Raw genomic sequence first — 23,641 nt, 5'->3', positions numbered from 1 at the left:
CCAGCGGTGCGCTCTGGGGAGTGGGGAGCATTACCTGGGAGCCTGGGGAATAGATGGTCAGACGCCTCGGTGATGGGCATCTGGCGTAACCCAGAGAAGCCGTGCCGATAGCTAGGGATTTCAGAACTCACGGCTGATTTTTGCCAGCCCAGGGTGCCAGAAGCCGAGGCCGGAGCCCAAAAGCGGCGTGTGGGCTGCGACCGCAAAACAACCGACAAACCAGCCTGCCCGCAGCGTTTACCTTTGCGAGGAGTCAACTACCACAGGTTGGCATTTCTCGGGCCGAAGGGGAAAAAAACCCCAGTGCGGGGGTGCTGCCTGATGGGCAGCTGCCTGCATCCTGCCTGTGAAGGGTCCCAGTACCACCCAGTATCCCCGGCCCGGCGCGGTAGCGGGGGGAGGCGGCTGCCCGGGGCCGTACCGTACCGTACCGTACCGTACCGTACCGAGCCGCCCACCCTCCCACGGAGGCGGGGACGCAACCGGGGCCGGCCGAGAGCGGCCGCTGCCCGGTCCGGTCCGGTCATGGGGGCGGCCCAGAGCCAGAAGCCGCGGGAGTCCGGGACCCCGCAACGCCGGTGAGTGTGGGTGGGGGGTCCCCTTCCATTTCCCTTCCCCCTTCCCCTTTCCTTTCCCCTTTCCCTTTTCCCTTTTCCCTTTTCCCTTTCCCCTTCCCCCTTCCCCCTTCCCCCTTTCCCCTTTCCCCTTTCCCCTTTCCCCTTTCCCCTTCCCCCTTTCCCCTTCCCCTTTCCCCTTCCCCCTTCCCCCTTTCCCCTTCCCTTTTCCCCTTCCCCCTTCCCCTTCCCCCTTCCCCTTCCCCCTTCCCCTTTCCCCTTTCCCCTTCCCCTTTCCCCTTTCCCCTTTCCCCTTCCCCCTTTCCCCTTCCCCTTTCCCCTTCCCCTTTCCCTTTTCCCCTTCCCCTTTTCCCCTTCCCCTTTTCCCCTTCCCCCTTTCCCCTTTCCCCTTTCCCCTTTCCCCTTCCCCCTTTCCCCTTCCCCTTTCCCCTTCCCCCTTCCCCCTTTCCCCTTCCCCTTTCCCCTTTCCCCTTTCCCCTTCCCCTTTCCTCTTCCCCCTTCCCCCTTCCCCTTCCCCTTCCCCTTCCCCCTTCCCCTTCCCCCTTCCCCTTCCCCCTTCCCCTTCCCCTTCCCCTTCCCCTTTCCCCTTCCCCTTTCCCCTTCCCCCTTCCCCTTTCCCCTTTCCTCTTTCCCTTTCCCCTTCCCCCTTCCCCTTTCCCCCTTCCCCTTTCCCCCTTTCCCTTTCCCCTTCCCCTTTCCTCTTCCCCTTTCCTCTTCCCCTTTCCCCTTTCCCCTTTCCCCTTCCCCTTTCCCTTTCCCGGCTGCAGGTCAGACCCCACCACGGTTTGGGGAGAGGGCACCCAGCAAAGAGCTGGGGGACCCCATGCTGCTGTTAGAAAAGTGGATGCCGAGGTGGGAGCTGGCTGGAGGTTGTTTTTGGGGGGGGGGGCTGGTGGAAATCGGGGCTGGGGGACCTGCGGCTCACCGGCCGGCTTGGGGAGCGTAGAGAAAAGGGGAAGCACGCTAGCTGTGACCGAAAGGAAAACTGGAGGCATCTTATCTGTAAATCAGCCAAAACACTTTCTGGAACATAGAAATATTTTCTTGGAGCGAGCCACCCTTGCGACGCAGAGGGTGAGCCGTACTCGGGGGCTTTGCTGCTGCTTTTTGAACCAAATGCTGTTGGCCGGTGCTGTGGGGACGCTGGCCCGGTGTCGGGACCTGGTGCCCGGCTGAGCGCTGCGTTTGTCCTGGAGCCTTTGCCAGGCTTTACCGAGCAGGCGACCTGGAGCCCAGCTGCTGCTCTTCTAAACACTTACAAACATCCCTCTGTTTGCAAACACTGGGTTCCGACAAGGCAAACAAGTGCGTTCTCCCCTTGTAACTGCTCAGTCCTGCCTTTATTTCCCTGCAGTGCTCTCCTAAAAACAAATTAGAGGGGTTCCCAGGCGGAAAAACCATCCTGTTGTTCACTGTGTGCTTTGGAGCCGCTCCTTTCTGCCCCGTCAGACTTGGCTGCTTCTCCTTCCCACCTGTTTGCTCCACCTTGAGTAAATTTTGTTTTGTTCCCCCCCGCCCTTTATCTTCTCCCTCGCCCTGCTCCCTGTGCTGGCTGCAGTCCTCGCTCCTCAGCTGCCCCCCATCCCTGCCGGCACCCCAGGTTATGGGGCTGAGGTGCTGCCTGCATTTCCCAATATCACTGAGTCCTGACTAAAATCAGGGAGCCAAGGCCTGACAAACACCTGATAAGAGCATTCCTGCCGCATAGCACTGATATTTTTAGCAAACAGAGCAAAGTTGTTGATAGGGGAGTAAAGAAGCACCAAGACGAAGGCAGATGCTTGTGTTCATAAACCATCAGTGTGAAAATCAGGCTGGAACTCTCATATCTTGAGCCTGTTCCTATTGAATTGCCTTGCATGAGCTCACATCCACGCGAGTAGCATCAGTGAGATTAAGCTGTGGCTGTCATTTTTAAAATGCAGGAACAGCAGTGCATTCGGTCCCTTTTAATGCAGCCACAAATGTTTTTATTTATTAATTTGAAGGCGGTATGGTGGGGAAAGACAGCTGGAGCCTGGGGGCGGCTTGGTGGTGTCTGGGCTCATATGTGACAGTTGTGTCCTTCACTTCTATTTTTGTAAAGCTATTTTGATGGAATGTGTAGCGATGGGAACTGTCACATCCCAGGGCTGTGAAGGGTCCTGGGGGAGCTGAGCTGCTCAGCAACGCTGTCCCACGCTGGGCATCGCTCTAGTGCTGCGGGGCAGGGCCGCAGCGTGTGACACCCCGGTTCCTGCTGCGCCCTGGCAAGCAGACGGCAGCGGCAGAGCACGAGATGGGAGGAAATCGTGTTTTCTCTGCCTTGAATTCCAGGGCATTCGGTATTGTGCTTCTGGGTCCCGTGATCCGTATCTAGACTGCGGCTCGGCCAAGGTCGAGAGAAGCAAAAGGAACGTGGGAACGTTGCTGTGGCGGATTTGCCCTCCCGCCGTCCTGCCCTGTCCCTTGGCAGTCGCCTCCTCGCGATGGTGGGAACGCGCCCCAAAAAGCCAGCGGGGTTTGGGTCGGGCCGGCTGCTGCTTTCCACCCCGCACCTGCAGCAACTGCCAAGCGTTCCGTGGCTGCGGTTGCCGCAGATCCCCACGCGTGGGGCCGCGCTTGGCCGTGGGCCCGTTCGCACGCACGAGTGTTGCGGGAGGGGGTTTGGGGTGAGGGGCTACGAGGCAGGATTGGGCAGGGCAGTGCGGGAAGGACCTCGGGGTGTCTGCCATGTACCTGCCAGGGCTGGCGGAGATGATGCCAAAGGATCCTCCAGGCTGCTCCCAGGGCATCGCCCCGGCCCCGGGGCTCTGCTCGGCCGCCTCCCGTGCTGCATCGCACTGGGTGGGGGGGATCGTTCCCGCAGGCTGCCCGCCCAGCTCCCGTATGCACACCCGGGGGGACACGGCAGAAGCCGGGCTGAGGGGTCCCGGCCGTTCCCGGGTCCTGCGGGGCGAGGCGAGCCCGAGGGAAGGCGCAGAGCCCCGGCCCCCGCCTCCCGAAAGGCCGGAGATTCTCAGCAGCCCTTGGAAATCCCATCCTGGAGTGCCCTCTAGCGAGAGTACCGCCCGGCCGTCCCTGGCCCCTCCGGCCCTGCCCCACCGAGCTCCCCGGGGATGCTCCGGGATGCTGCTGAGCCCCAGGGATGCTCCGGGATGCTGCTGAGCCCCGGGGATGCTTTGGGATGCTGCTGCGCCCCGAGGATGCTCTGGGATGCTTCGGGATGCTGCTGCACCCATGGAATGCTCAGGGATGCTCCGGGATGCTGCTGCGGCCGGGGGATGCTCCGGGATGCTGCTGAGCCCCGGGGATGCTTTGGGATGCTGCTGCGCCCCGAGGATGCTCTGGGATGCTTCGGGATGCTGCTGCACCCATGGAATGCTCAGGGATGCTCCGAGATGCTGCTGCACCCGTGGAATGCTCAGGGATGCTCTGGGATGCTGCCACGCCTGGGGCTTACCGCCGCCCCTGGCAGGACCCTCGGCTGGTGCCACCCATGGCCTTGGTTTTCTGCTTGCCCATTGCTTATCCTTTCCTAGGGCCCAATTCCCTTTCTAACTTGGGCTGTTAGGGAAGAGAGAGGTTAAGCCTCTCCTCGGATGTGCTCTGTGGCCCGAGCAGGTGAGTCACAGATGGGAGGTACCAGCATTAATCTTTTCAGTGTCACTGCAAAGGTCAGGAAATGTATTATGAAACCATCCCTCTCCCCAGCGTTTGCTGCACGTCGTCACTGGCACGCATAAGCCTGTGTGTATATAGTTCTCTTAATTCCCAAAGTTTGCATTTTTCACAATGCAATGACAGAGAGTAATTTACCTTTTTACTGATGCATAGGCCCGCTTTAAACTGAGGAAGACATGATAAATAGAACAGGGTGGCGTAAAAGACAGCAACAGAAAAATGTTCTCCTGAAACACCTTGCACCTTCTTTTCTGGAGGAGATAAATGTTGTGTGGATAAAGTGCTTATTACAAGCTCTTAAGGAGACTTACATAGCAGTGAAATATGGATTCATATTTTATCTGCGTGCAGATCTCTGGGCTGTCCCCACGATCCCCTGCCAAAGGCCCCTCTCACTGGGGCACGGGTCCTGGTGCCATCCTTGTGCCCTGTCCCGGGGTTGGCTGTGGGGACCTCAACCCTTGTCCCCATGGGGGAGCGAATGGCCCCACTGTGAAGGAGCAGAGCGGCAGGAGTGCCAAAGAAAAATGAAAACCCACAAAAGATCTGAGCTAGAAATGGAAGCGCTGGCTTGCTGTGCCGTACCCAGAAAAGCTCCGCAGTCAGAAATAGATGTTCTTCTGCCTAATGAAAGGGCCAAGAATGGAAACTCCAGGTGCACGCCTGACTTTAACCCGCGGCACTGCAGCTTCAAACATGACAAGCGTGGCTGTGTGATACCTGTTCTGCAGAGTATCACCTGCACCCTTCCCAGGGACTGAGGTGTGGTAACAGCGAGAAAAATCAGGCACAATGTGTTTCTGGGACACAAAGCCAGGCAGAGGCACTGCTGCCAGACAGACAGGAGGAAGTTCATCCCAGTATAAAAGAAGGGAAAGTCCATCTGGACGCAGAGCTGTTATCCCTGGATGCAGCTAGCTTCCTGCAAGGATCAGCATAAGAAGTGTGAGCAAGGTTTTGTATCTTTTTGCAGCCTTTGTGACGCCGGGGCTCTTCCAGCTCCAAAATCTTCGGGGCTCCACCTGTTTGCTCTGAAGCGGGGTGCTGCTGCTCTCCCCTTTCCCTGGAAAGCCAAAGCAGCGTGTGAGCTGTGGGTGGTTTCTAGGTCATTCACTGCTGCCGCTGCCAGAGACAGTGTGCTGTGCTGCCTGCTCCCGCCGCTCCTTCCTGGAGCAACTCGGATGGCCCTTGGCCAGTGCCACCCAGAGCGGTGATCCGCAGGGAAAGGGCTGCAAGCGCCCGAACAATCCCTTCTCGGGGTATCTGCTGCCCGCGTGCTTGCAGAGCTGATGGAGGATATTACTTACGTAACCCACAGTGTTTGTTTAAAAAGAGGCAAAGCCAGGGAAAATAGTTACTAAGCAAGGCCGGGTGCCCACGATTAGAGCCTCCTGGGGCTGGGGACCACCATGCTGCTACATCAAACTCTCCTCCTGCGCCCACAGATCTGCCCTTTTTATGGACCCCAACCAGGAGAGGCTGGGCGCTTGGGCAGGAGGGTGCTCGGCTGTACATCGGTAGGTTGTGCATCGATACGTAGGCTGTACATCGATACGTAGGCTGTACATCGATACGTAGGCTGTACATCACTGCCTCTCCCTGAGCCTCTGCATTTGTGCGGTGCTTAGCACAGTGGAGTCCTGGGCTGGGGTGGGAGGTGACAGCAGCGCAAAGGACAGCCCGTCCAGCTGCTGCTCGTGCAGGCTGCAGCTCACCGTGCAGATGGAAACTGCTGGCAGGTCTTTTTTTCGAACAGGTCATCGTCCCCTCTGCTCTGCAGAAATGTGTCTGCTGACTGCGCCAAGCAGTGTTTGGCAGCCAGAGCCACCGGTGTGTGACTGACAAAGTCAGGTTATCTCTTCAGCGTTTGATTTGCAGCCAGCGTTGCTGCCAAGCTGGGTCAGGTGCCAAGCCGGAAAATGCCACTCGAGGCATTTTCTTAATTGCTCGTCATAAACAGCAAGTGGAAGCAGGCTCTGCTCTTGCGCTGCTCTGGTATCTTCCTGCCCCAGGGCCCTGCAGGTCAGGAGCTTCGCAGCCAGTGCTGGTGCTTTGTGGTTCAGTCCTGCTGATCCTGTTCCTGCCAGCCGCTCTCCTTCCTCTGGGCGGTGGGTGGGAGCAGGGGGGGGGTCCTCGCTGGGCGCACTCTGCACGTGTGTAGCCTTCACAATGGAAAGATGCTGCCGATTTCCTCCGCTCATGCGCCCTAATTCCCTCGCCCAACAAGTGGGGGGGGCCCTAGAAGTCAGTCTATACGTTTTTCTTCGCCTGGTGCAGCTCCTTCCCCTCTGCAGCAAAGGCAGCTCGCTCCTGCCGCTGGCACCCCCGCCAGCCGCTGCTCCCGCATCACCACGTTTCTGTTTGCTCTGTGGCATCCCTGGCAGAACCCAGGCAGCCGGCAGCCGGTTTGAAAGGCGGCGATGCCATCGCGCTGGCTGGTCTTCTGGGTCAGCGGGGATTCGGGCAGCGACTGGCGGGAAAGGAGAGAGGGAGGAGGAGTTCAGGCTGCAGCGAGCGGTGCCGCAGAGCGACTCGTGCTGAAAGATCTCCTTATGTAAAATTCATCTGCAGAAATCAGCCTCTGCCACTTCAGGTGGTGGGAAGTAGGCTGCTCGTTTCTGCTCACAGCAGTCGTAGGCAACAGGATGTTGAGGTTCTGCTTTTGCTTCAGCCTCTTGGTTTTTGGCTAAGCTGTCTTAAGTGTCACTTAGTCCCTTCTTGCTCGGTGTCCTCTACGCAGCAGCGGGGAGGTTTGCAGGGCTCCTTGTGCCCTGGTGATGGGGAGGGCAGCATTGTGCTGCGGCCGGGGTGTTATCCCAGGGTCCGGACACTTCGGCTGCTTCTGCCGCTGACCTATGGTGGGAATTGGCAACACCTTTGCTTTGGCTGAGCCAGAGGTACCTTTGGGGAAGTTTGGAAGCATCGTGTAAGGGGGTAAGAGATTTTCTTTGACCGAGGCCAGACAGTAAAAGCGTGCAGCAATGATGCATATATTTAATAAGGACACCAACAGATGGAAGCTTGGAGGAAAGGATCCCTGTAGGGAGGTTATTTGAGATGCTCCGCAGTGAGCAATGAGCCCTTTGAAGTACCTGCTGGAGGCCGGTGTTAGAGGTAGCCAGACCAGATGGATGGGTCTGGTCTGACCCAGAGGTCTCTCTGCCCATGTGAAGGCATTTCTTGCACTCGGAGCCGGCTGATGATTCACAGGAAAGCATCGGGCTGCGGTCTCGGCCTGCCACGTGAGTGCTTCGTGTCGTTCCTGAGGGCCAATAGCACTTCTTCCCACCGGGCCGGGCAGGTTTTGCAGCGGGACGGTTGTCTGCCCTTTCCCAGGTCATCCCTGGGATCTGCCGCCGGCAGCGGGGTGAGCCAGCCCGGGGCTGCGGGGAGCTGCGGCAGCAACTGCCCAGAGCTGGTAACGCCGCTCCCTGTAACAGATCGGCGGCCAAAGCCCCGGACATTCCTCGCGGCGCTTCGGACGCTGCGTGGCATCAGTAATGTTACGCTCCTCTCTCTAGCGAGCATGTGGGAGGTAATAAATTTGGGAGTGGGAGCCCTCATTAGGGGGAAGATTCCCGAGGGAGGCCAGCCTGGCAGTGTTTATTTCTGCGGGGACTGCTGGCTGTTATTTTTAAACAACAATAGTTTAATAAATAAATGAACTTGCTGCCACGGAAGGATATAGCATCAGCCAGGGCTGTTGAAGTCGGCATTTCCTTGGAAAATGGAAGGGGCAGGTGTTTCCCTGCCCCTGACCCCGCGGGCAGCCCCCCTGCCCTGGGAGCCAGGCTGCTGGGGGGGTGGGGACGGACACACCGCTCACCCTTGGGGGGGCAGCTCCCCGTGAGCGTGGGGTGTTCAGGGTGGAAGGAATCCGCCGGCTGTGGTAGAGCACAGGTGCAGCCCTGATAATAAATCGGGGCGGGGGGGCGATCTGGTTTCACAGCCTCTTGCGCAGGTTGGGGGGTGGTGGTGACAGTGGCTTCGGGGCTGGCCCCTGGGGGGGGCTCAGGGGATGCTCCGGGCAGAAAGAAGCGGGTTGGAAAATTCGCCTGGGGAGGGAAGAGAGCGAGGGGAGGGTGCGCAGCGGCGGCCGCCTGTCATCCCTCGCCCCCCCCCGCATCCCGCCCCGCACCGGCGGGCGCGTCCAGCGGAGGGAACGGCCGCGGAGGAGGAGGAGGAGGAGGAGGAGGAGGAGGAAGAGGAGGGTGGTGGGGCTCCGGCGGGTCGGTCCCTCCCGGCCGGGCGGTGCCGGGGGTGGGGGGGGGCGGGCGTTCTCCCTGCCGGCGAGTTAGTACAGTCCGGGGGGGGAGGCCCTTGGCGGCGAAGCGGCGATGGGGGCGGCGCGGCCGCAGTGAGAGCCCGGCGGGGAGCGGAGACCGGAGAAGGGAGAAGAAGGGAGCGGCGGGCCGATGGCGTTCAGCGCCTGGCAGATCCTCTCGCCGGTGCAGTGGGCCCGGTGGACCTGGTCGGCGGTGCGGGGCGGGGGTGGCCCCGAGGGGGAGGACGGCGGGGCGGCGGAGGAGGAGGAGGAGGAGGAAGGCTCTTCGCCGGCCGAAGGCACGGCTCTCGGTTTCAGGCAAGTGACCCGCCGCCGTTTCGCCAGCGCGTCCCACGGGGAACGCGGGACCCACGCGTGGACGGGCGGCCGTGCGGGGCTGCGAGCGCGTCCTGCCTGCCAGCTCCCTTGCAACCTGCCCCGCTCGCTGCCCGGCATCAGCTTGGCTGCCCCGGGGGTTTGTTGGGGGGGGGCCGCATCCTGCACCGCGCCTGGGGAGCCCGGGGTGGGGGGCGAGCGGTGCCGGTGGCTGGAGCTCCCCGGGAAGATGCCGGTGGGCACAAGGCGGGAGCGTCGAGGCTCGCTTCCCAAATTCGCTCCCGCCCGGGGAAGATGCCGCCGGGGCTGTCGTGTCCTTGGAGGTCCGTGTTGGATGCTCAGATAGCTCGGGAGAGACCCGGAGGAAGCAATCCCGGAGGCTCGGCCGAGAGGAGGGTTTGGGGGTACGGGGGGCGGGGGGGGGATGCTCGTGATGTTGTTTCACCTGCTCTCCCTTTTCCCTTTGCTAGCGTGTTCCGCTGGACAGGAGAGAGCGGCCGCCGCAGGATGCCCATGGCCGGCCGGCCCGGGAGCCGGTCTGGCTGGGTGTGTAGGCAGTGTGGAGGATTTCAGAGCTAGCCTTGAAAGCGGTAATTCCTCACTCTTTTCCCCCCCCCTCGGCAGCTCGGACTCCGAAGGTAATTTTGAGACCCCTGAAGCAGAAACGCCGACCCGCTCGCCACTAAAGGAGTTCTGCGAGCCGCCACCGCCGGGATCGCCGGAGCCTGAGGCCGGGACCCAAGGTAACGAGCCAGCGTGCACCTTCTGCTTTTCGGCTCCCCGCTCCGGATGCGGAAAGGCAGGGTGGGGTCAAGGAGGAGAAGTCGCTTGTTTTGAATAATGCCTGCCACATTTTTTGTGGTTAATGGCCTGGATGGTTCAAATGCCAGTACTCGGGGCCGTGCACTCTGCAAAGGGCTGTTCTCTCACTTGAGTGAAACGTTGATTTTACTGAAGCGCTTTGGAGGGAGGGGGCCGCGCTGCAGGCTCAGAAGGGTCAATTTGCCCCCCTTGGCTCATGCCTACGCAGTGCAAAATTATCATCGTGCTGTTTTGCAACCACCGGTCGCACCCTCCTCTGTCCCTGAGCCGGGGAGAGAGCGAGAGGCTCTGCACGTCGGGTTTTGTGAGCTGCCGAGCCGGGCTGAGGCTGCGCCCAGGGATGCAGAGGCTGCAGCCGGGACAGCTGCGATGGATTGATCGAGAGGAACCGCGGATGTTGTTGAATCATTTTGTCAGTTCAACTGCCCTCTGCCACTTCCCCCACAGACAGCACGGTGCTCAGGGCAGCCTCCCGTCGCTGCCTGAGGCAGACAGTGGGCTACTGGCCAGTGGGAGCTGCCCCACACGTGCCCCGCATGCCGCTCGCCCTTGGCTCTTGCGCAGGAGCTGACGTGGTGCTGGGTTTGTGTCCTCCCCCTGGCCGGTCGGTGATGGAGGTTTCATTGCACGGGTCTCTCTTCTCTGGAGTTAGCGGCCGGGTGTCTTTGCTGTGTGGCTGCTGTTAAAGATGTAAGAGCTCGACGCTGCTAAACCCCATTTCTGGAGAAATCGCGAGGGATCTGCTGAAAACGCAAAGGGTTTCCTTTGCCAGTGGGGTCCCGTGTTGTTGCTGGTTTGTCCTTGTGTCTCACGCTGGCCGCCGCTCCTCTGAGTACGGCTCCCCATTAACCCTTGGCCTTTTGGGGACCAGCTCCCCCCCGTTGTCATACCCTTCTCTCCAGGGGGAATTGCAGTTGGTGCCTGTGGCTGAGCTTCATGTTTATGTCTGTTTTCGTGCTGCCAGGAGGAGGCTTTGAAGCTCTGGCACCTCTGCAGCAACGGCTGGAGGTTATCAGAGCAGGGCAGGGAGGAGACCTCCCCTTTCATCTGCTCTCTCAGCAGAGCGGGGTGACTGGGCAATGTCAGGACGTCTGGGAGCCTCCGGGGGTGTCTGCGGGAGGGCAGCCTCTCCGGGGCATGGGGCAGTGCATGGGGGGTGCAAGGTCCCGGGCAGGCCATCCTGAGCATCCTCTGCCCTCTCTTGCCCGACTGCCTCTCGCTGCTGCAGGGCCCCCGGTACGCGACTTGCAGTATTGTGTGTTTCTTGAATGCTCGCAACAGCGGGCTGGTGGCTTATGGCTCGGCTGGTTTCGGAATGTGGTAGCTCGAACCAGACCCTGGGTCCTCCCTGTGCAGGAGCCCAAGTACTGCGTGACCTTGGCAGTAACAGGGTGCTGTGGCTCTCCATCTCCTGCGGTGTTGTTTCGCTCTTAGGATGGATCTGGGTGCCCATCCTTCCCTGTGGAAAACACAGGTTTGTTTGCCTTGATGGAGAGAGCGCTTGGTTCACGCCTCCGATAATCGCAGCTCTTGGAATAATCCTTCCCTTTTAAGAAGGGATGATAGAGACATCTTTACTTTGGGAGAATAATGTCTGCGGAGGGGGAGAGGGGAGAAAAAGGCTTTCCTAGCAGGTATGAGGATCATTTCTGCCAAAACTTCTGCTCAGGGAAGCGTGTTGCCTCAGACTCCAGGGTGTCACCGTCCCACGGTGTTCCTGTGCCCCTGCATCCTGGGATGAGCAGTTCCTCGAGGCCAGCCCGGCACAGCAGCGAGGGAGCCGGCTGCTCCCGGCACCCTGCGCACAAAGGTCGCAGTGTTGTGGGGCTGAGGGGATGATCTCCGGCAAAAGCTGTTTTTCTGTGCTGGCTGGTGGAGAGCAGGATGTTGGAGACAGCAGGGCCAAACCCGCTGTGTGACAGCACCCAGCTCCATCCCTTCCCTGTCCGGGGCTCCGGCTGCATCTCTTCAGCGTCTCTGAAATGGTGGAGGGAAGGGATGCGAGTTAGTGGTGTGCAGAAGGCACCCTGGGGTGTTAAATCACCGTACCTTAGGTAATCTATATGTTAAGCCCTCGTCTTTGCAATGCTGTTCTGCAGCAGCCTGTACCCTTTCGTCTGGCTGCAGCTCAGGAGCAGCAGCGGTAATAAATGCCGTGATGGGGAGGCAATCCAGCGTAATGGCTGCTTGTCAGTACTGAAACAGCCGAGCTGTTGCGTGTACGGCGAGAGCCGCTGCCCTGCAGTCGTTGGGGAATAGCTGCTGCCAGTGCCTGTGTACACCTGGGCCAGCACGGAGCGGGGGGACCTGCACGAGCCCAGACCTACGGGCAGGCACACGGGTGGGCACAGCATCTCCCAGGCTCGGGGGGGACTGGGAGGAACAGGCACTCGTCTGTCTTACAGCTGCAGTCTCATCCTTACTTGGGAATAAATAGGGTTAGGAAACTTGTGAGGCAGAAGCTGTGACTCCGGGGGCTGGCCGCTCTGCGCGCAGCTGAGCGGTGGCCTGGATGCGTTAAACCCTGTTCTCGGGGACAAAAATTCAGCCGGTCCCATTGCCGCGGGAAGGGGGTTGCAGTTAGGCTTTATGCCCATTCAGGATCACTCAGTTTTCCTCTTGCTGCCTCGGACAGCGGAGGCTGTAATTCTGACCCATTCTTGCTAAAGAATATCTTAAGTCATCTGCCAGAAGAAGATAGTGTGTGCAAGGAAATGAGCAGAAGCAACAAACATGGAACCATCAGTGATGGGAGCAGGCTCATCAGCTTTTACTTCTGTTACCCTGATGCAGGGCACGTGTTTTCCGGTGCGTTAGCGGCAGCATCGTTTGCCGGTATGCTAATTCTTAACAGAATAGATTTAAAAATAGATCAACGTCTGTTAAACAAAAGCGGAAAGCCAAAAGAGGAAAAAAGTCGTTAGCTACGTAAGCCTAAGCTGAATGTACCGGCCAGATATCCTGTGCTCAGCCTGCGTGTTCAAGTGAGCTGGGAAAGGGAGAAATGCGTGACTCATGCTGTGCACAAAGCATGAGCGGAATCAAAGGCTGCAGATAGTGGAGGGGTTGTTCTTGCCTGCGTTTGGCATTCAGGGCCGTGCAGAGGATCATTGCTGCTTCACTTGGTTGCTGTGTGTGGGATGAAAAGGGTGCGGAGCCTTTGCATCGCAGCGCTGCTGCTGCCAAGTTTTTCTGATTCATTTAAGGGAGCGAGGGATGGCATGTAGGAAAGCTGTTTAGTTAGTCGATGTTTGTGTTTAATTTCAGCCTAAGGAAGACAAGCATAACGATTATAATGCACATGCATAAAGTGCCTATTACTGCGGTGCCATGCTGTCCTGTCTGTATGTTTTCCTTTAGAGAGTATAAAATCTTCATTTTCACTTTGTAATATCCCCTCTGTGTACACCGGCTGGACCAGAAGCAGGTTTGTGCTCCGTGCACAGCTGGTACAACTCCTCTTTTCAGGGATCCAGAGTGCCTTTTATTGGATCTGTGTTTGGGATGGATCCTGGAGTCACTGAGCATGCCTTGCTGTTGGCAGTGTCCGTTTTCATGGTGGGACGAAAATGTCCCCACCTGCAGGGCACAGCGCCAGAGGGAAAACGGGAGAGCTCGGGGTCACCTTTTTGGTGATGCTGTAAGGCATCTGCTGGGCTGCCCGTGAGAAGAGCTGGTCCGAGGGGGAAACCTGCATGGGGTGGGTCAGCGTGCCCGGCAGCCTGGCTGCCAGACCCCCTTCTCCTGGGGTCCCGTGGGGCGTTCAGCACGGTTTTGGCCCGAAAGGAGGGTTAGGGCAGCGAGGCGGCTGGCGAGGCAGCTGGGCTGGGGAGGCACTGGCTGTTTCTGCAGGCTGGTTTCCCTGGCAGGAGACGTGAGCTGAGGGAGTGCGTGCTGAGCCGGCGCGGCGGCTCTCCAACGTGACTGCACGGGGGTGGCGGGGAGCTGGGCTCGCTTCGGGATGTAAATGCATGCAGAGGCTGTGGAGGAACAGGGAGAACTGCATGCAGCTCGCCAGGGTTGGGAAGGGCTCCCTTGGCAATAGGCAGCGCTGCACCGAGGTTATCGCGATGCTCGTACCCGGCAGAGCCGGGCAGCTGCGGGGGCTGGAGTGCAGACCTCGGCTCTTCCCAAGCGCCCCGAAGCCCTTCGGGTCACTGGTTTCTGCATCCTGTGGAATTGTTCCCGCGGGAACGCGTTTGGCAGCTGATGGGACGCTGCGTTGGAGGCAGAGGAAATGCACAGCGGGAGGAACTGCAGCCGCCTGGCTGGGGCCAAGGGGGCTTGGGGCCAGGCTGTGCCCCCCCCAGCCCTTGCTGGGCAGGAGAACTCGTGTGGGGTGGGTTTGCCCGGGATGCCATCACCTTTGGGACTGCTTTAAGGAGGGGGTTTTTGTCCTGCTCTCATCAGCAGGCAGGAGGGGCAGGGACCAGCTCTCCATCCCTGTGAGAGGCAGCTGAAGCTCCGGATGATGCCCCGGGAGCAACCGTGGTCCCGGCAGGTCCCTGTGGTGAGGGCTCTGCCCCACAAACCATCGCACTTTTCATCCTGGCAGCGCTCTCTGGAGAACTGACCTTGCAGCCTTGCCTGCCTTTGTCCTCTGTATGGATCTCGGTGCCAATGCGAGCCCGTCCCATGGTGGCCTCAGCCCCTGAGGCTGTGGTCCTCCAGGGACCTGAATAGCTCAGCCCAAGCAGAGTTGAAAATCAGAACTCTGGGGCATTGCATGAGCGTTCGGGGAGGGCAGAGACGAGGTTCTTGTGCTGGAGGTGGGCAGGGTCCTTGCTGCCCCTTCAGCTCTCGTTCCTTCCTCTCGGTTCCCTTGGGCTGTTGCTCAGACACAGCGCTGAGCGTGGCTGTTAACTCGCACAAGTGATTAATACCTGTCTCGTACCCAGGGCCTCTCTGGAGAAGGAGAAAAAACCCACCGAGCTTGCGGGAGGGACGGTCCTACTTCAGAAGATTGCCGAGATCACAGGCGAGCTCCTGAGCTGTCTCTCACCTGCACCTCCTGTCTCCCAGTATATTCCTGTTCCTCCACTCTTGGACTGGCTGAGTGGGCAGTTGTGCTGCAGGCAGGGGCTGTGGAGCAGCTGAGCTGTCTTGGGTGCAGAAAACAAGTGAACCACAAAATTGGAAGACCTGGGCAGGTGGTTCTTCTAATTTTTATGAAGAAATGGTTGTTCTGAGTGATGGTCACATGCACCATCCCATCTTCTCTCCCCGCCCTGCAGACATCCACAGCAAGGAGAGGTGGTTTGCATGCTGACTGCTTGTTATTCAAGAAGTAATTACTCACTGCTTGGGCTAGAAACCAGGATGGGCTTATGTCTGTGAGAACGGCAGCTGCAAAACCTTCCGGTGGGAATGTAAAATGCATTTAAAAGGAGCCTTTTGCCCTGACTTTGAAGTCTGTTCTTCTATTCAGGGCTGTCTCAGTGAGGTTTAAAACATCTGAGCAACACAGCAAGTGTAGTAACGTTTTCTTTGGGGTCTGTTAAGGAGGTTTTCCTGGTTCCTAATGATGGAAAGGCCTGGCAGGCACTGCCTCAGAGTGTTTTCTGGCTGCACTCCAAGTACATATCCACTGGATTTGTGTTTACTGATGCGTTTTCTGGGGCAGCAAGGCGATGTCTATTTGGAGGGAACTTTTTTGCAGTTGGAGGGAGTTTTTTTGCAGTCTCAGGGAGCACACAGCCCCTCATGATTCATTTCCATGGCTTTTAGCATCCTAGAGATCAATTATGCAAACCACGAGCCATCAGCTGACTCAGGGTTGTTGGCTCAGTGTCCTGGATTAGCCCGGGGACCAGATTTTTGCCTGATTCACTCTTCTTCTTCTGCCAGCCTGTGACTCGCTCGGTCACCAGCAAACGTGAGCTGGTTGCAGATGCCCTGCGATAGGAACAGCCTTTCCAGGGAGACGCGCTTGGGGCGGCGGGAGTTTGTCATTGGCATTGCTCAGCCAAACCTCCCTGCGAAATGAGGGCACGCTTGATGTGACCCCCCCCTCCACGGTTGTCACCCGTGTGCCAGGGCAGGGTTGCAGCAGTGGAGGGGGAGAGGCAGGTTTCCCCGGCACAAGCTTTGCATCACCTGTGCCACCGTTCCCAGCCAGGTTTTCAAACCAGTTTGGTCCTCGGGCGAGCACTGGTTTTGTTCTGCCCTTGGAGGACCTGGCTGGGCTGCATCTCCCCAGAAAGGTGCCGGCGAGAGCTGTGGGTCCTGCGCGCTCCCTGATGGGTGCTGAGCACCCCAGCATCCTGTTCTGCCTTATTCTGGGAGTCTGTGCAATTGTCCCTGGCTGAGATGCAGGAGAAGAGGTGCAGATGAGCTGGGTGGAGGTGACACGAGGTGTTTTCCTCTTGTGCCTTTGCGTGCCTGTGCCGAGGTCCTGGCTCTAGGTGCTTGGTGGGTGTAGTTTTCAGGATGCCATGGTAAATAAGGAGCTTCCCCATCCCTTGACAGCAAAGAAAAGATTAAAAAGTAAAAAGATTTAGGGGAAGGGATTGGTGTAATAGCGATTAAGTCATGGATCAGGATTTGTGATTAAGAAACCCTGACAGCAGCGTGGTGAGCCTGGCGTCAACGCACAGGCAGGATTTCTGCAGGCAGAGGTGCAGGCAGCGTGCGGCCGAGTTTCGGCAGGCAGGCTGGAAACTGCAGGCAGGCAGGGGTGCTGAGCAGAGCAGCTACAAGCACCTGCACCCCGCTGCCGGCAGGCCCTTTCCTGCGGGCTCGCCGCTCTTTGGGGCTCTCATTGCTCTGCTGTGCCCTCCTTCCCTCCCACCCCATCAATAAACGCACACAGGGTTTTCGCTTTCCTGGCGCTTTGGCTTCTCGCGCTGATGCGTTGCAGCGACAGTTGGTGAGCACCGGCTGCGTGCAGCTGCTGTATCTGGAGTTTCTGGTTTACAGGGGACCCTCCCGATGGCTGCACGTCTCCAGCAGTGGCCGAACGGTGCTCTGGTGTGGGCAAAGACTGTCCGTACCGCACGGCAGCCCCATGTTGGGCGCCTGTTGGGACTGCTGAGGGTCTGCGGGAGAGCGAGGGCTGCGGTGTCGGTGCTGCCAAACCCGTTCCTGCACCTCGGGGTGCAGCGGCTGAGTCCTGGGGAGCAGTTTGCGTCCGGCAGCTTCCCTCTGCCTGGTGCACATCCAGCTCCGCAGCCCTGGCACCAACCGCCTGCGGGCGGCTGACCCCCAAATCCCCTCTGCAGCCTGTTACGTGCTCGTTCATTAAGCACAGCATCTCATTCCCATTCACGGAATTCACGTTTCATGGTATTTTCTCATGTCAAGCTTCCCCGAATTCCTCCCGGTAATTCTTAACTCTCCGCCCAGGTGAGCAGTGACTCCCTGTCGCTGTCATTCCCACTCGGATGCGAGTGTTTCTGCCCCGCGGTCGGTCCTGGCCAGCGTCAGGCCCTCGGGAGCCTCGCTGGGATTTGCAAAGCCCCCCTGGTGCTGCCGCCACCCTGGGTGGGAGCAAGTGGTGGGGAGTGGAGAGGCATAAATGGAGACGTTGGTAGGTCTGCTGGTGTGCAGACAATGCCTCCCTGCGCTCACAACTACAATTCATTTATATAACTGCAAGCTGCAAACCTAAGATTGCAGTTGGCAACACAGCACATAATTAGGGATGCTCTACCTTGTGGGATATATTAATGAATCGTATTAAATAAAGAGTTCTGCACTCACATTAAATAAGAATATTCATGTACTCCATTACATGACATATTAAAAAACCCCAAACAACCAAGCAACAAAACAGAGAACAATGCAACTTGTGCACACCTGGGAAAGGAAAAGAAAGAAAATATGTCGAATAAGTAGTGCTATAAAAGGCAGTAAAGCTTTTGCCAGAGACCTTGTAGTCTCTTGCACAGATTTACAATTGTGTTTGATCCTCCTCCTTCAGTTTCTCACGGGACCCTTGTCTAGCTTTGTCATTCTTTACTATGAGACTGACATCAGTCAGCTGGTTTGTAGCCAGTTGCACTAATAATAAACTGGCAGGGCTCGCCCTTGGCGTGCAATTTATGTAAATTTTCTCCACTGTGTTCATGGGCTTCAAATTTTACAGAAAGTGCTTGAAGCCAGGGTTACGCAGTCATTCTGGCAGGTGGGGAAGCTGAGCTTTGGGTCAGTGGATCCCCTGTAAAACCTGACCCTGGAGCAGTTGTGAGGAAGGGAGAGGAACCGCTCTGGAAAGGGGTGCTGGGCAGGCCGGGGTTTAACTGGTTCCTTTTATCTTTTCAGAGCCAAGTGGCCATGCCAACCTGCTGGTAGGGGAAGCCTGCCGGGACATCTCGCCTGGGACGCACCCCAAAGATGAGGCTCAACCGGAGATCGGAGCCCCTAAAGCCAGCTTGGGTACTAAAGGGGAAACCGACCCCGAAGATTCATCCCTGACACAGCCGCCGGCTGAAACCCAGTGTCCAGCTGCGCTGGGAAGCAGGGCTGACGCTGGCCGCGCTGCCGTACCTGCTGCGGCGCCAGTGCCGGTGCTCCATGCGGGCACAGCTGCCCAGGAGCGGGTCATGTCCGGAGAGGACGCGGCGGATGCCGGCACGGGGCTGGTGGAGCCGAAGGCTGATGCCCTGACCCGGGAGTGCTCGCCCAACCGGGACCAGCTTGAGAAAGGGAAAACACCTTTGCTGGGGAGGAAAACAGAAGAAACCACAGAGGAGACCCCAGTGCCCCAAGCATCCTACCAGTTCGACCCCGAGCAGTACGACGAGAGCGTAAACCCCTTTGTGGCAGGGGGCTGCCGGCTGCAGAGCTCTCCCCCGGCAGCCCCGCGCAGCCTCTCCCATCCCAGCAGCAGCCCTGGTGAGCTGGGAGGGGACCTGGCCCCGGAGCCCAAAGGGCAGGTCCCGAAACCCGAGGTCGATTTTACGGAGGGGGGAGAGAGCCCGGAGGCCAGGAGAGCTGCGCCCAGGAAGGGCAGCAGGATCCCGGCCAGCAAGCTGACACCGAAGAGACACCGAGAATCCCCCAAGAAATCAGCTGAGGATGTGGAGAGGGGTCCCACGGAGCCGTCGCCTCCCCGGGGCTCCCCCCGGCGGGGTCCCGTGCTCTGGGACAACCCGGGTCTCAACCCCTTCAGCGGCAGCTCAGCGCTGCAAAACTCGCCGACTCTCCCCAAGGGCTCTTACCAGTTTGACCCCGATAACTTTGACTCCATGGATCCGTTTAAGCCCACCAAGACCCTCGCCGGCACCGCTACCAACTCCTGCCCCACTGCCGATAACAGCCTCAACGAAATCCTCGAGTCTCAGACGCTGGAGGTGCAGGACGATCTCGTGAAAGGCAGAGACTCCCCGAAGAAGCCCAAGTCGCGCCTGATAACGTGAGTGCTGGTGCGTGCGGAGCGGGGGGCTGGCAGCCCCCTCCGTTCCCCCGTGAGCGGGCAGAGCGGCAGTGGTTGGTGGTGATGGTGGTGATGGTGGTGATGGTGCTCCTGCTCCCGTGCCTTCGGAGCGAGCCCAAAATACCGACGTGTACCTCGGGTTCTGCTGCCACCCTGGTTTTATCTGGCCCCTTGTTCTGGCAGAGGGGCAGCTCCCCTCTCTCTGCCGGTGCCCTGGTCGCTCAGGAGTGGATGGGAGGAGAAGGATGGGTGCCCCGGAGCGGTGCCAGTGTCCCGGGTCCCAGACAGAAAGGGAAGGGCTGGATCAGGACCCGCTTGGCAGGATCACCTCTTTGGAAAACCCCTTGGGGCTCCGGCTCGTGGGGTCGGGGTGCAGGCACTGTAGGGTCGAGGAGTCAGAGCAAAGCTGTAATGGAGGCTTGAGCCTGTAGAGGGTTTGCCAAGCACACAGGAGGGTTTGTAGGTCTCCTGGAGCTTGTGGATGCAGGTCTGATTGATCAGATGCTGCTGGGACATTTTGTGAGCTGCCACTGAATTTGTCTTGTTATAACAGGGGAAGAGAATAGAGGTTGAACAGGCAGATTGTTTGTTGCTTTTACCACATCTGCACAGGCAGTAGGGAACTTGTTGTCCCTTGCTGAACTATTTAAGTGCATTTTTAGTTCCTGAACTGTGCTATTTAAAACCCCCATATAGATGGTGACATTTCACGGTATCTCCTGGGAATGCAGACAGCATTACCCTCCTCCTCTGGGTACAGGTTTAATCGCTAAACCTTGCTATTTTCTTGGTATTTCACCTGTTGTATCACAAGCATCCTCCAACCTGTGTCTGGGCAGTGCTGAAGTCTCAGCCTGACATTTAAGACAGCAGCTGCTGAGCTGGGCTTGGCTTTACCTGCCCTCCCTCCACAGGGTCTCTGAGCAGGCAAGGGAAGCAGAGGGGATATTGCACAAGGGAATAATTGCCCAGCCAATTTTGGGTCCTTCCACTATAATTTGTGATTGCGCTTAACACGTGTAATTGGAACCAGTTGAAAGCAACAGCGAGCAATAAGCTTAAAAAGGGAAAATTTAGGAGCACAGAGTTTGTGGCTGATTTGGCAGTAAAATCAAAACAAGCCATCATTCTGCTGACGGAGTCTCCGGTGGGAAAACTAGAGAGTGGGTTTTTACAGAGAGAGCAGATAAAACCTAGCAGGTAAAAATAAGAGTACATTGGGTGTTTTTCTCTTAGAAATACTTTGCAGAGAGTTGATAGGGATTTTTTAAGAGTTGGCATTCCCGTGTATGACTGTGGGTGAGCAGGAGCTGGTGGAGAGGCGAAGCGGCTGGGAATTTTCAGGCTCCCTCTGAGCAGCACGGGCTGCTCGGGGCGCTCGCCTCCCCGGCAGCGGGATTTGTGGTTGAATCTCACCCTGCCGCCGCAAATAGCAAATGCAGAATCAGAGCGTCCTTTATCTGTGTGCTCGTTCCAAAAAGACAGAGCTGGGCATCTCACTGTGCTTCTCCAGATGAGAGTTAATATCCAGGTCTTTTCACATGCTCTTCTTCTCTCCATCTGTCTGTCTCTCTCCCTGTCCATGCTTTGGTGCATCAGGACCACTGAACAAGTGAAATTTCTCTGTTTTCTGTTGTAAGTACTCTCTTCTGTATTTCTTTCTTCTTTTCCTTTGCTGGTTTTTGTCCTCTCTCTCTGGGTGCGTGCTGGCCCCACTCGTCTCCATGGCATGCAGGCTCCTTCTTGCCCTTTGACTCGTGCTCTCCGCTGTCTGATTTGTGTCCCGCACCTCTCAGGCCGGATCCCCGGGGGCAGCTTAGCCTGGCGAGTGCCTGGGGGTGAGGGAGGAGAGGAGAACTGCACCCCAGGCGTGCGCCTGCGCTTGCTCTCGCAGCATGCCGACTCGCAACGCCTTTGGATGACGTACAAGTACTCGAAACCGGTGCGTCGGCTAACGGAGGCGGGGGCAGGTTTCCGTGCAATTCAGGTCCCTGCAAACGGGTAGATTTTAGTCCTTTTACCCCCTGCCACGCAAAATCACCGGGCAGGCAGCTGCTGTGGAGGGGTAGGGTGGAAGGCATCAGCTGGGAGGCGAGGGAGTCAGGGGGCTGTCTCCTCCGGTGCTGGGATGTGTCAGATAGTCCCAGGGGAGCTTTGCCCTCACAGCCGGCTCCCAACAGGGCTTTCTTGAGATCTCTGGTAGCTCTCCCCTGAAGCATCCCTCCTGTGCCCAAATCCGGGATGGTAGAGCTGGTCTGTGTGATCCTGGGCAGGTTAGAAAGCACAGCTCGAGTAAAGCAGCCTTCGTTCGCTGCCCTGCGACCCGCGCTGCTGCAGTGGGGCTGTGCTGTACCCCCGGCAAGAGCAACCCCGCGGTGGGACACCAGTGAAATATCGAGTGCCCTGTGCTGTGCCCCCCCCAGGGCTCGCTGCCGCCCTGCGCTTCCATCCCACGGGGAGGGCGAGCAGGAGGGACCGGGGTTACCCCCATTTAGTCTCCTGGCAATGCTCGGTGTCTCTTACAGACTGTCAGCCCCCCCAGACCCTCTGGGCTTGTCTGGGCTCTGCTCTCATGCAAGGAGAGTCAGAGGAAGGAGCATGGGCTTCGTTCCTGATCTTGTGTCGTCCGTCCCAATGCCCTTCTTGTCCGCTTAGTGCCGCCTGCCATATGCACGAACAGAATTAGAGCTGGGCTCAAGCACTGACATCTGTGTCTCGGCCGAGAACTGATCTGCGTTTTTACAGCACCGTGTTCACCAGTGGATGTCTGTCTCTTAATGTGGGCCCTGCAGCCCGGCAGGTTTGCCCATGCATTAGGGGGGCACGCAGGCAGCGCTGCCCACGTTTGGGTTTATCCCGCTGTGAACACCGGTAACCCCTGCATGGGCGGCTGTGCGTGTTCTGGCCTCGGGGGCTGTGGGGCAGAGCTGGGGCCATTGGCCTTGGCTGTCTTCTCCCTTTTTCCCCATCCCCCTGAATTACAGAGCTGTTATCTTGGGGCTGGGAGGGGGAGATCAAACCAGCTACCAGATGGAGATGGTGCAGAGCAGAGGTGGGTAAGGACATGGCGAGCTGCGGTTTAGCTGCTCGCATTAGGGCACGGTGGAGAAAAACAGTCAAGAGCGATTTTTCAGTCTGACCCAGGTGTGCATGTTAGCGTGCAAATGAAATTTCCGTGTGCCGTGCCACGTTGCTGGGTGTGCTCTGCTGGCACACATGTGTGATGGGACGGGGAGGCCGGAGAGTGAAGTGGGTGGGGGTGATTCTTTAAACCCAGGAACAGCTCGCTGCAATCCTGCTTGAGCCTCTGCCCATGTCCCCGCTGCGGGGAGCGCCGAGTCTGGAGGCAAAGATCCCTCCCCAGGTATCCGCAGCGGGCTGTCACACGAGCTGTCTCCGGCTTAGCAAATATGTGTCTTCTGGCGGGTTCGGACGTGGCAGCGAGCCGTCGGAGATTGTTAAACGTGGAGTGAGAGGGTGTTGAGAGATGCGGGAGGAGAGCTCGTGCTCTCCTTTGCGTGCCGGGGTGAGAGCCGTGAGGAATGTCATCTCATCGCTGACTCCCTCAGCCCCCGCGGGCTTCGGTGGCACGGACCCTGTGCCACACACGGCCATTCCTGCTGGGACTGTCCCTCCGCCGCCTCGATCCGATTCAAGATGTGGATGCCCGGTGTGTCAGGACGTGGCTGTGCCCACAGTCCTGTGCAGATGGGCTCCGGGATGGCACGCTTTGAGGAACGCGGGACAAAGTTCCAGGGAGAGCTTCCTCACTGGAGGATATCCAGCCATGGGACCACCTGAAAGATCAACCTGAGCTAAACCTTCTCCTATCCGCAAGGCCTTTCTCTTTGGGACAGCATTTGCATCTGGCGGAGGGAGCGTTCGAGGCACAGCGGATCGCCCTGGTGCTCTCCCGCAAGCAAAGCAGAGCTCTGTAACCAGCAGGTCTCTGCCCCGGCTGTGCAGGTCTGACTCGCGTGGGAGACACGTGGATGCTGCGGGGACATCCCAGACAAACCTCCAGCTGCAGGGACAGGGCGTGAGACGGCCTGGAAATGGTTCGTTCCTGCAGAAAATCGACGTGCACTCAGAACTCGGGATGCCGTCGCACTGGATGCATAGGACGAGGGTGCAGCAAGGGAAATCTTTCTTTGCCAGCTCCTTGGCAATTGCCTCTATCACCGTCAACACCTTGAGGTCTTTTCTCCCATCCTTACCTTCAACAGGAATAAATGCCTCAAAGACAAACCCAATTGCTTCGTAGTCGTGTGTTTTGTTTGCTTGTTCCTTCTGTTCGTTCCAGAACTTGCTCTGCCTCGATATTTCACTGGTGAGTGGGGTTGCTGGCACGCAGCGGGGTGCAATGCTAGCGCTGGGGCTGTCTCCCCTTGCTTGGGCTGTCTCGCACGTGCCCCCACCTCCTCCCCACGCAACCCACGCGAGCCCACACCTCAGCCGGCTGCTTCTCTCTCCCCTGCAGGAGCGGCTGCAAGGTGAAGCAATACGAGACACAGTCCCTGGTCCTGGACGTTTGCACTCAGGTATGTGAGATCCGACCCCGGGAGCTGCTTGGCTGGGCACAGGGATGCTCGGATGGCAGCATGG

General features: G+C 58.4%; 1 protein-coding gene across 5 annotated transcripts in view; it reads left to right on the top strand.

Annotated features, from left to right (window-relative positions):
- The window catches only part of TACC1 (transforming acidic coiled-coil containing protein 1), a 37,193-nt gene that overhangs the window by 1,274 nt on the left and 12,278 nt on the right, over positions 1–23,641 (top strand). Inside the window, exons 1-5 of one of the 5 annotated variants that reach the window (XM_075043441.1) lie at positions 307–578; positions 9,463–9,581; positions 17,923–19,015; positions 20,636–20,671; positions 23,517–23,577. In XM_075043441.1, the coding sequence (XP_074899542.1) occupies positions 322–578; positions 9,463–9,581; positions 17,923–19,015; positions 20,636–20,671; positions 23,517–23,577 (1,566 nt within the window). In that variant the 5' untranslated portion in view covers positions 307–321. Of the gene's footprint in view, positions 1–306; positions 579–8,580; positions 8,821–9,462; positions 9,582–17,922; positions 19,016–20,635; positions 20,672–23,516; positions 23,578–23,641 lie in introns of those variants that run through there. The other 4 variants (XM_075043443.1, XM_075043444.1, XM_075043440.1 and 1 more) reach the window with 4 other exon arrangements.

This window comes from Buteo buteo, chromosome 12, assembly GCF_964188355.1.
Source record: "Buteo buteo chromosome 12, bButBut1.hap1.1, whole genome shotgun sequence".
NCBI classification, from domain to species: Eukaryota; Metazoa; Chordata; class Aves; order Accipitriformes; family Accipitridae; genus Buteo; species Buteo buteo.
Note: the sequence above shows the minus strand (reverse complement) of the source record. Positions and strands in the feature narration are given on the sequence as shown.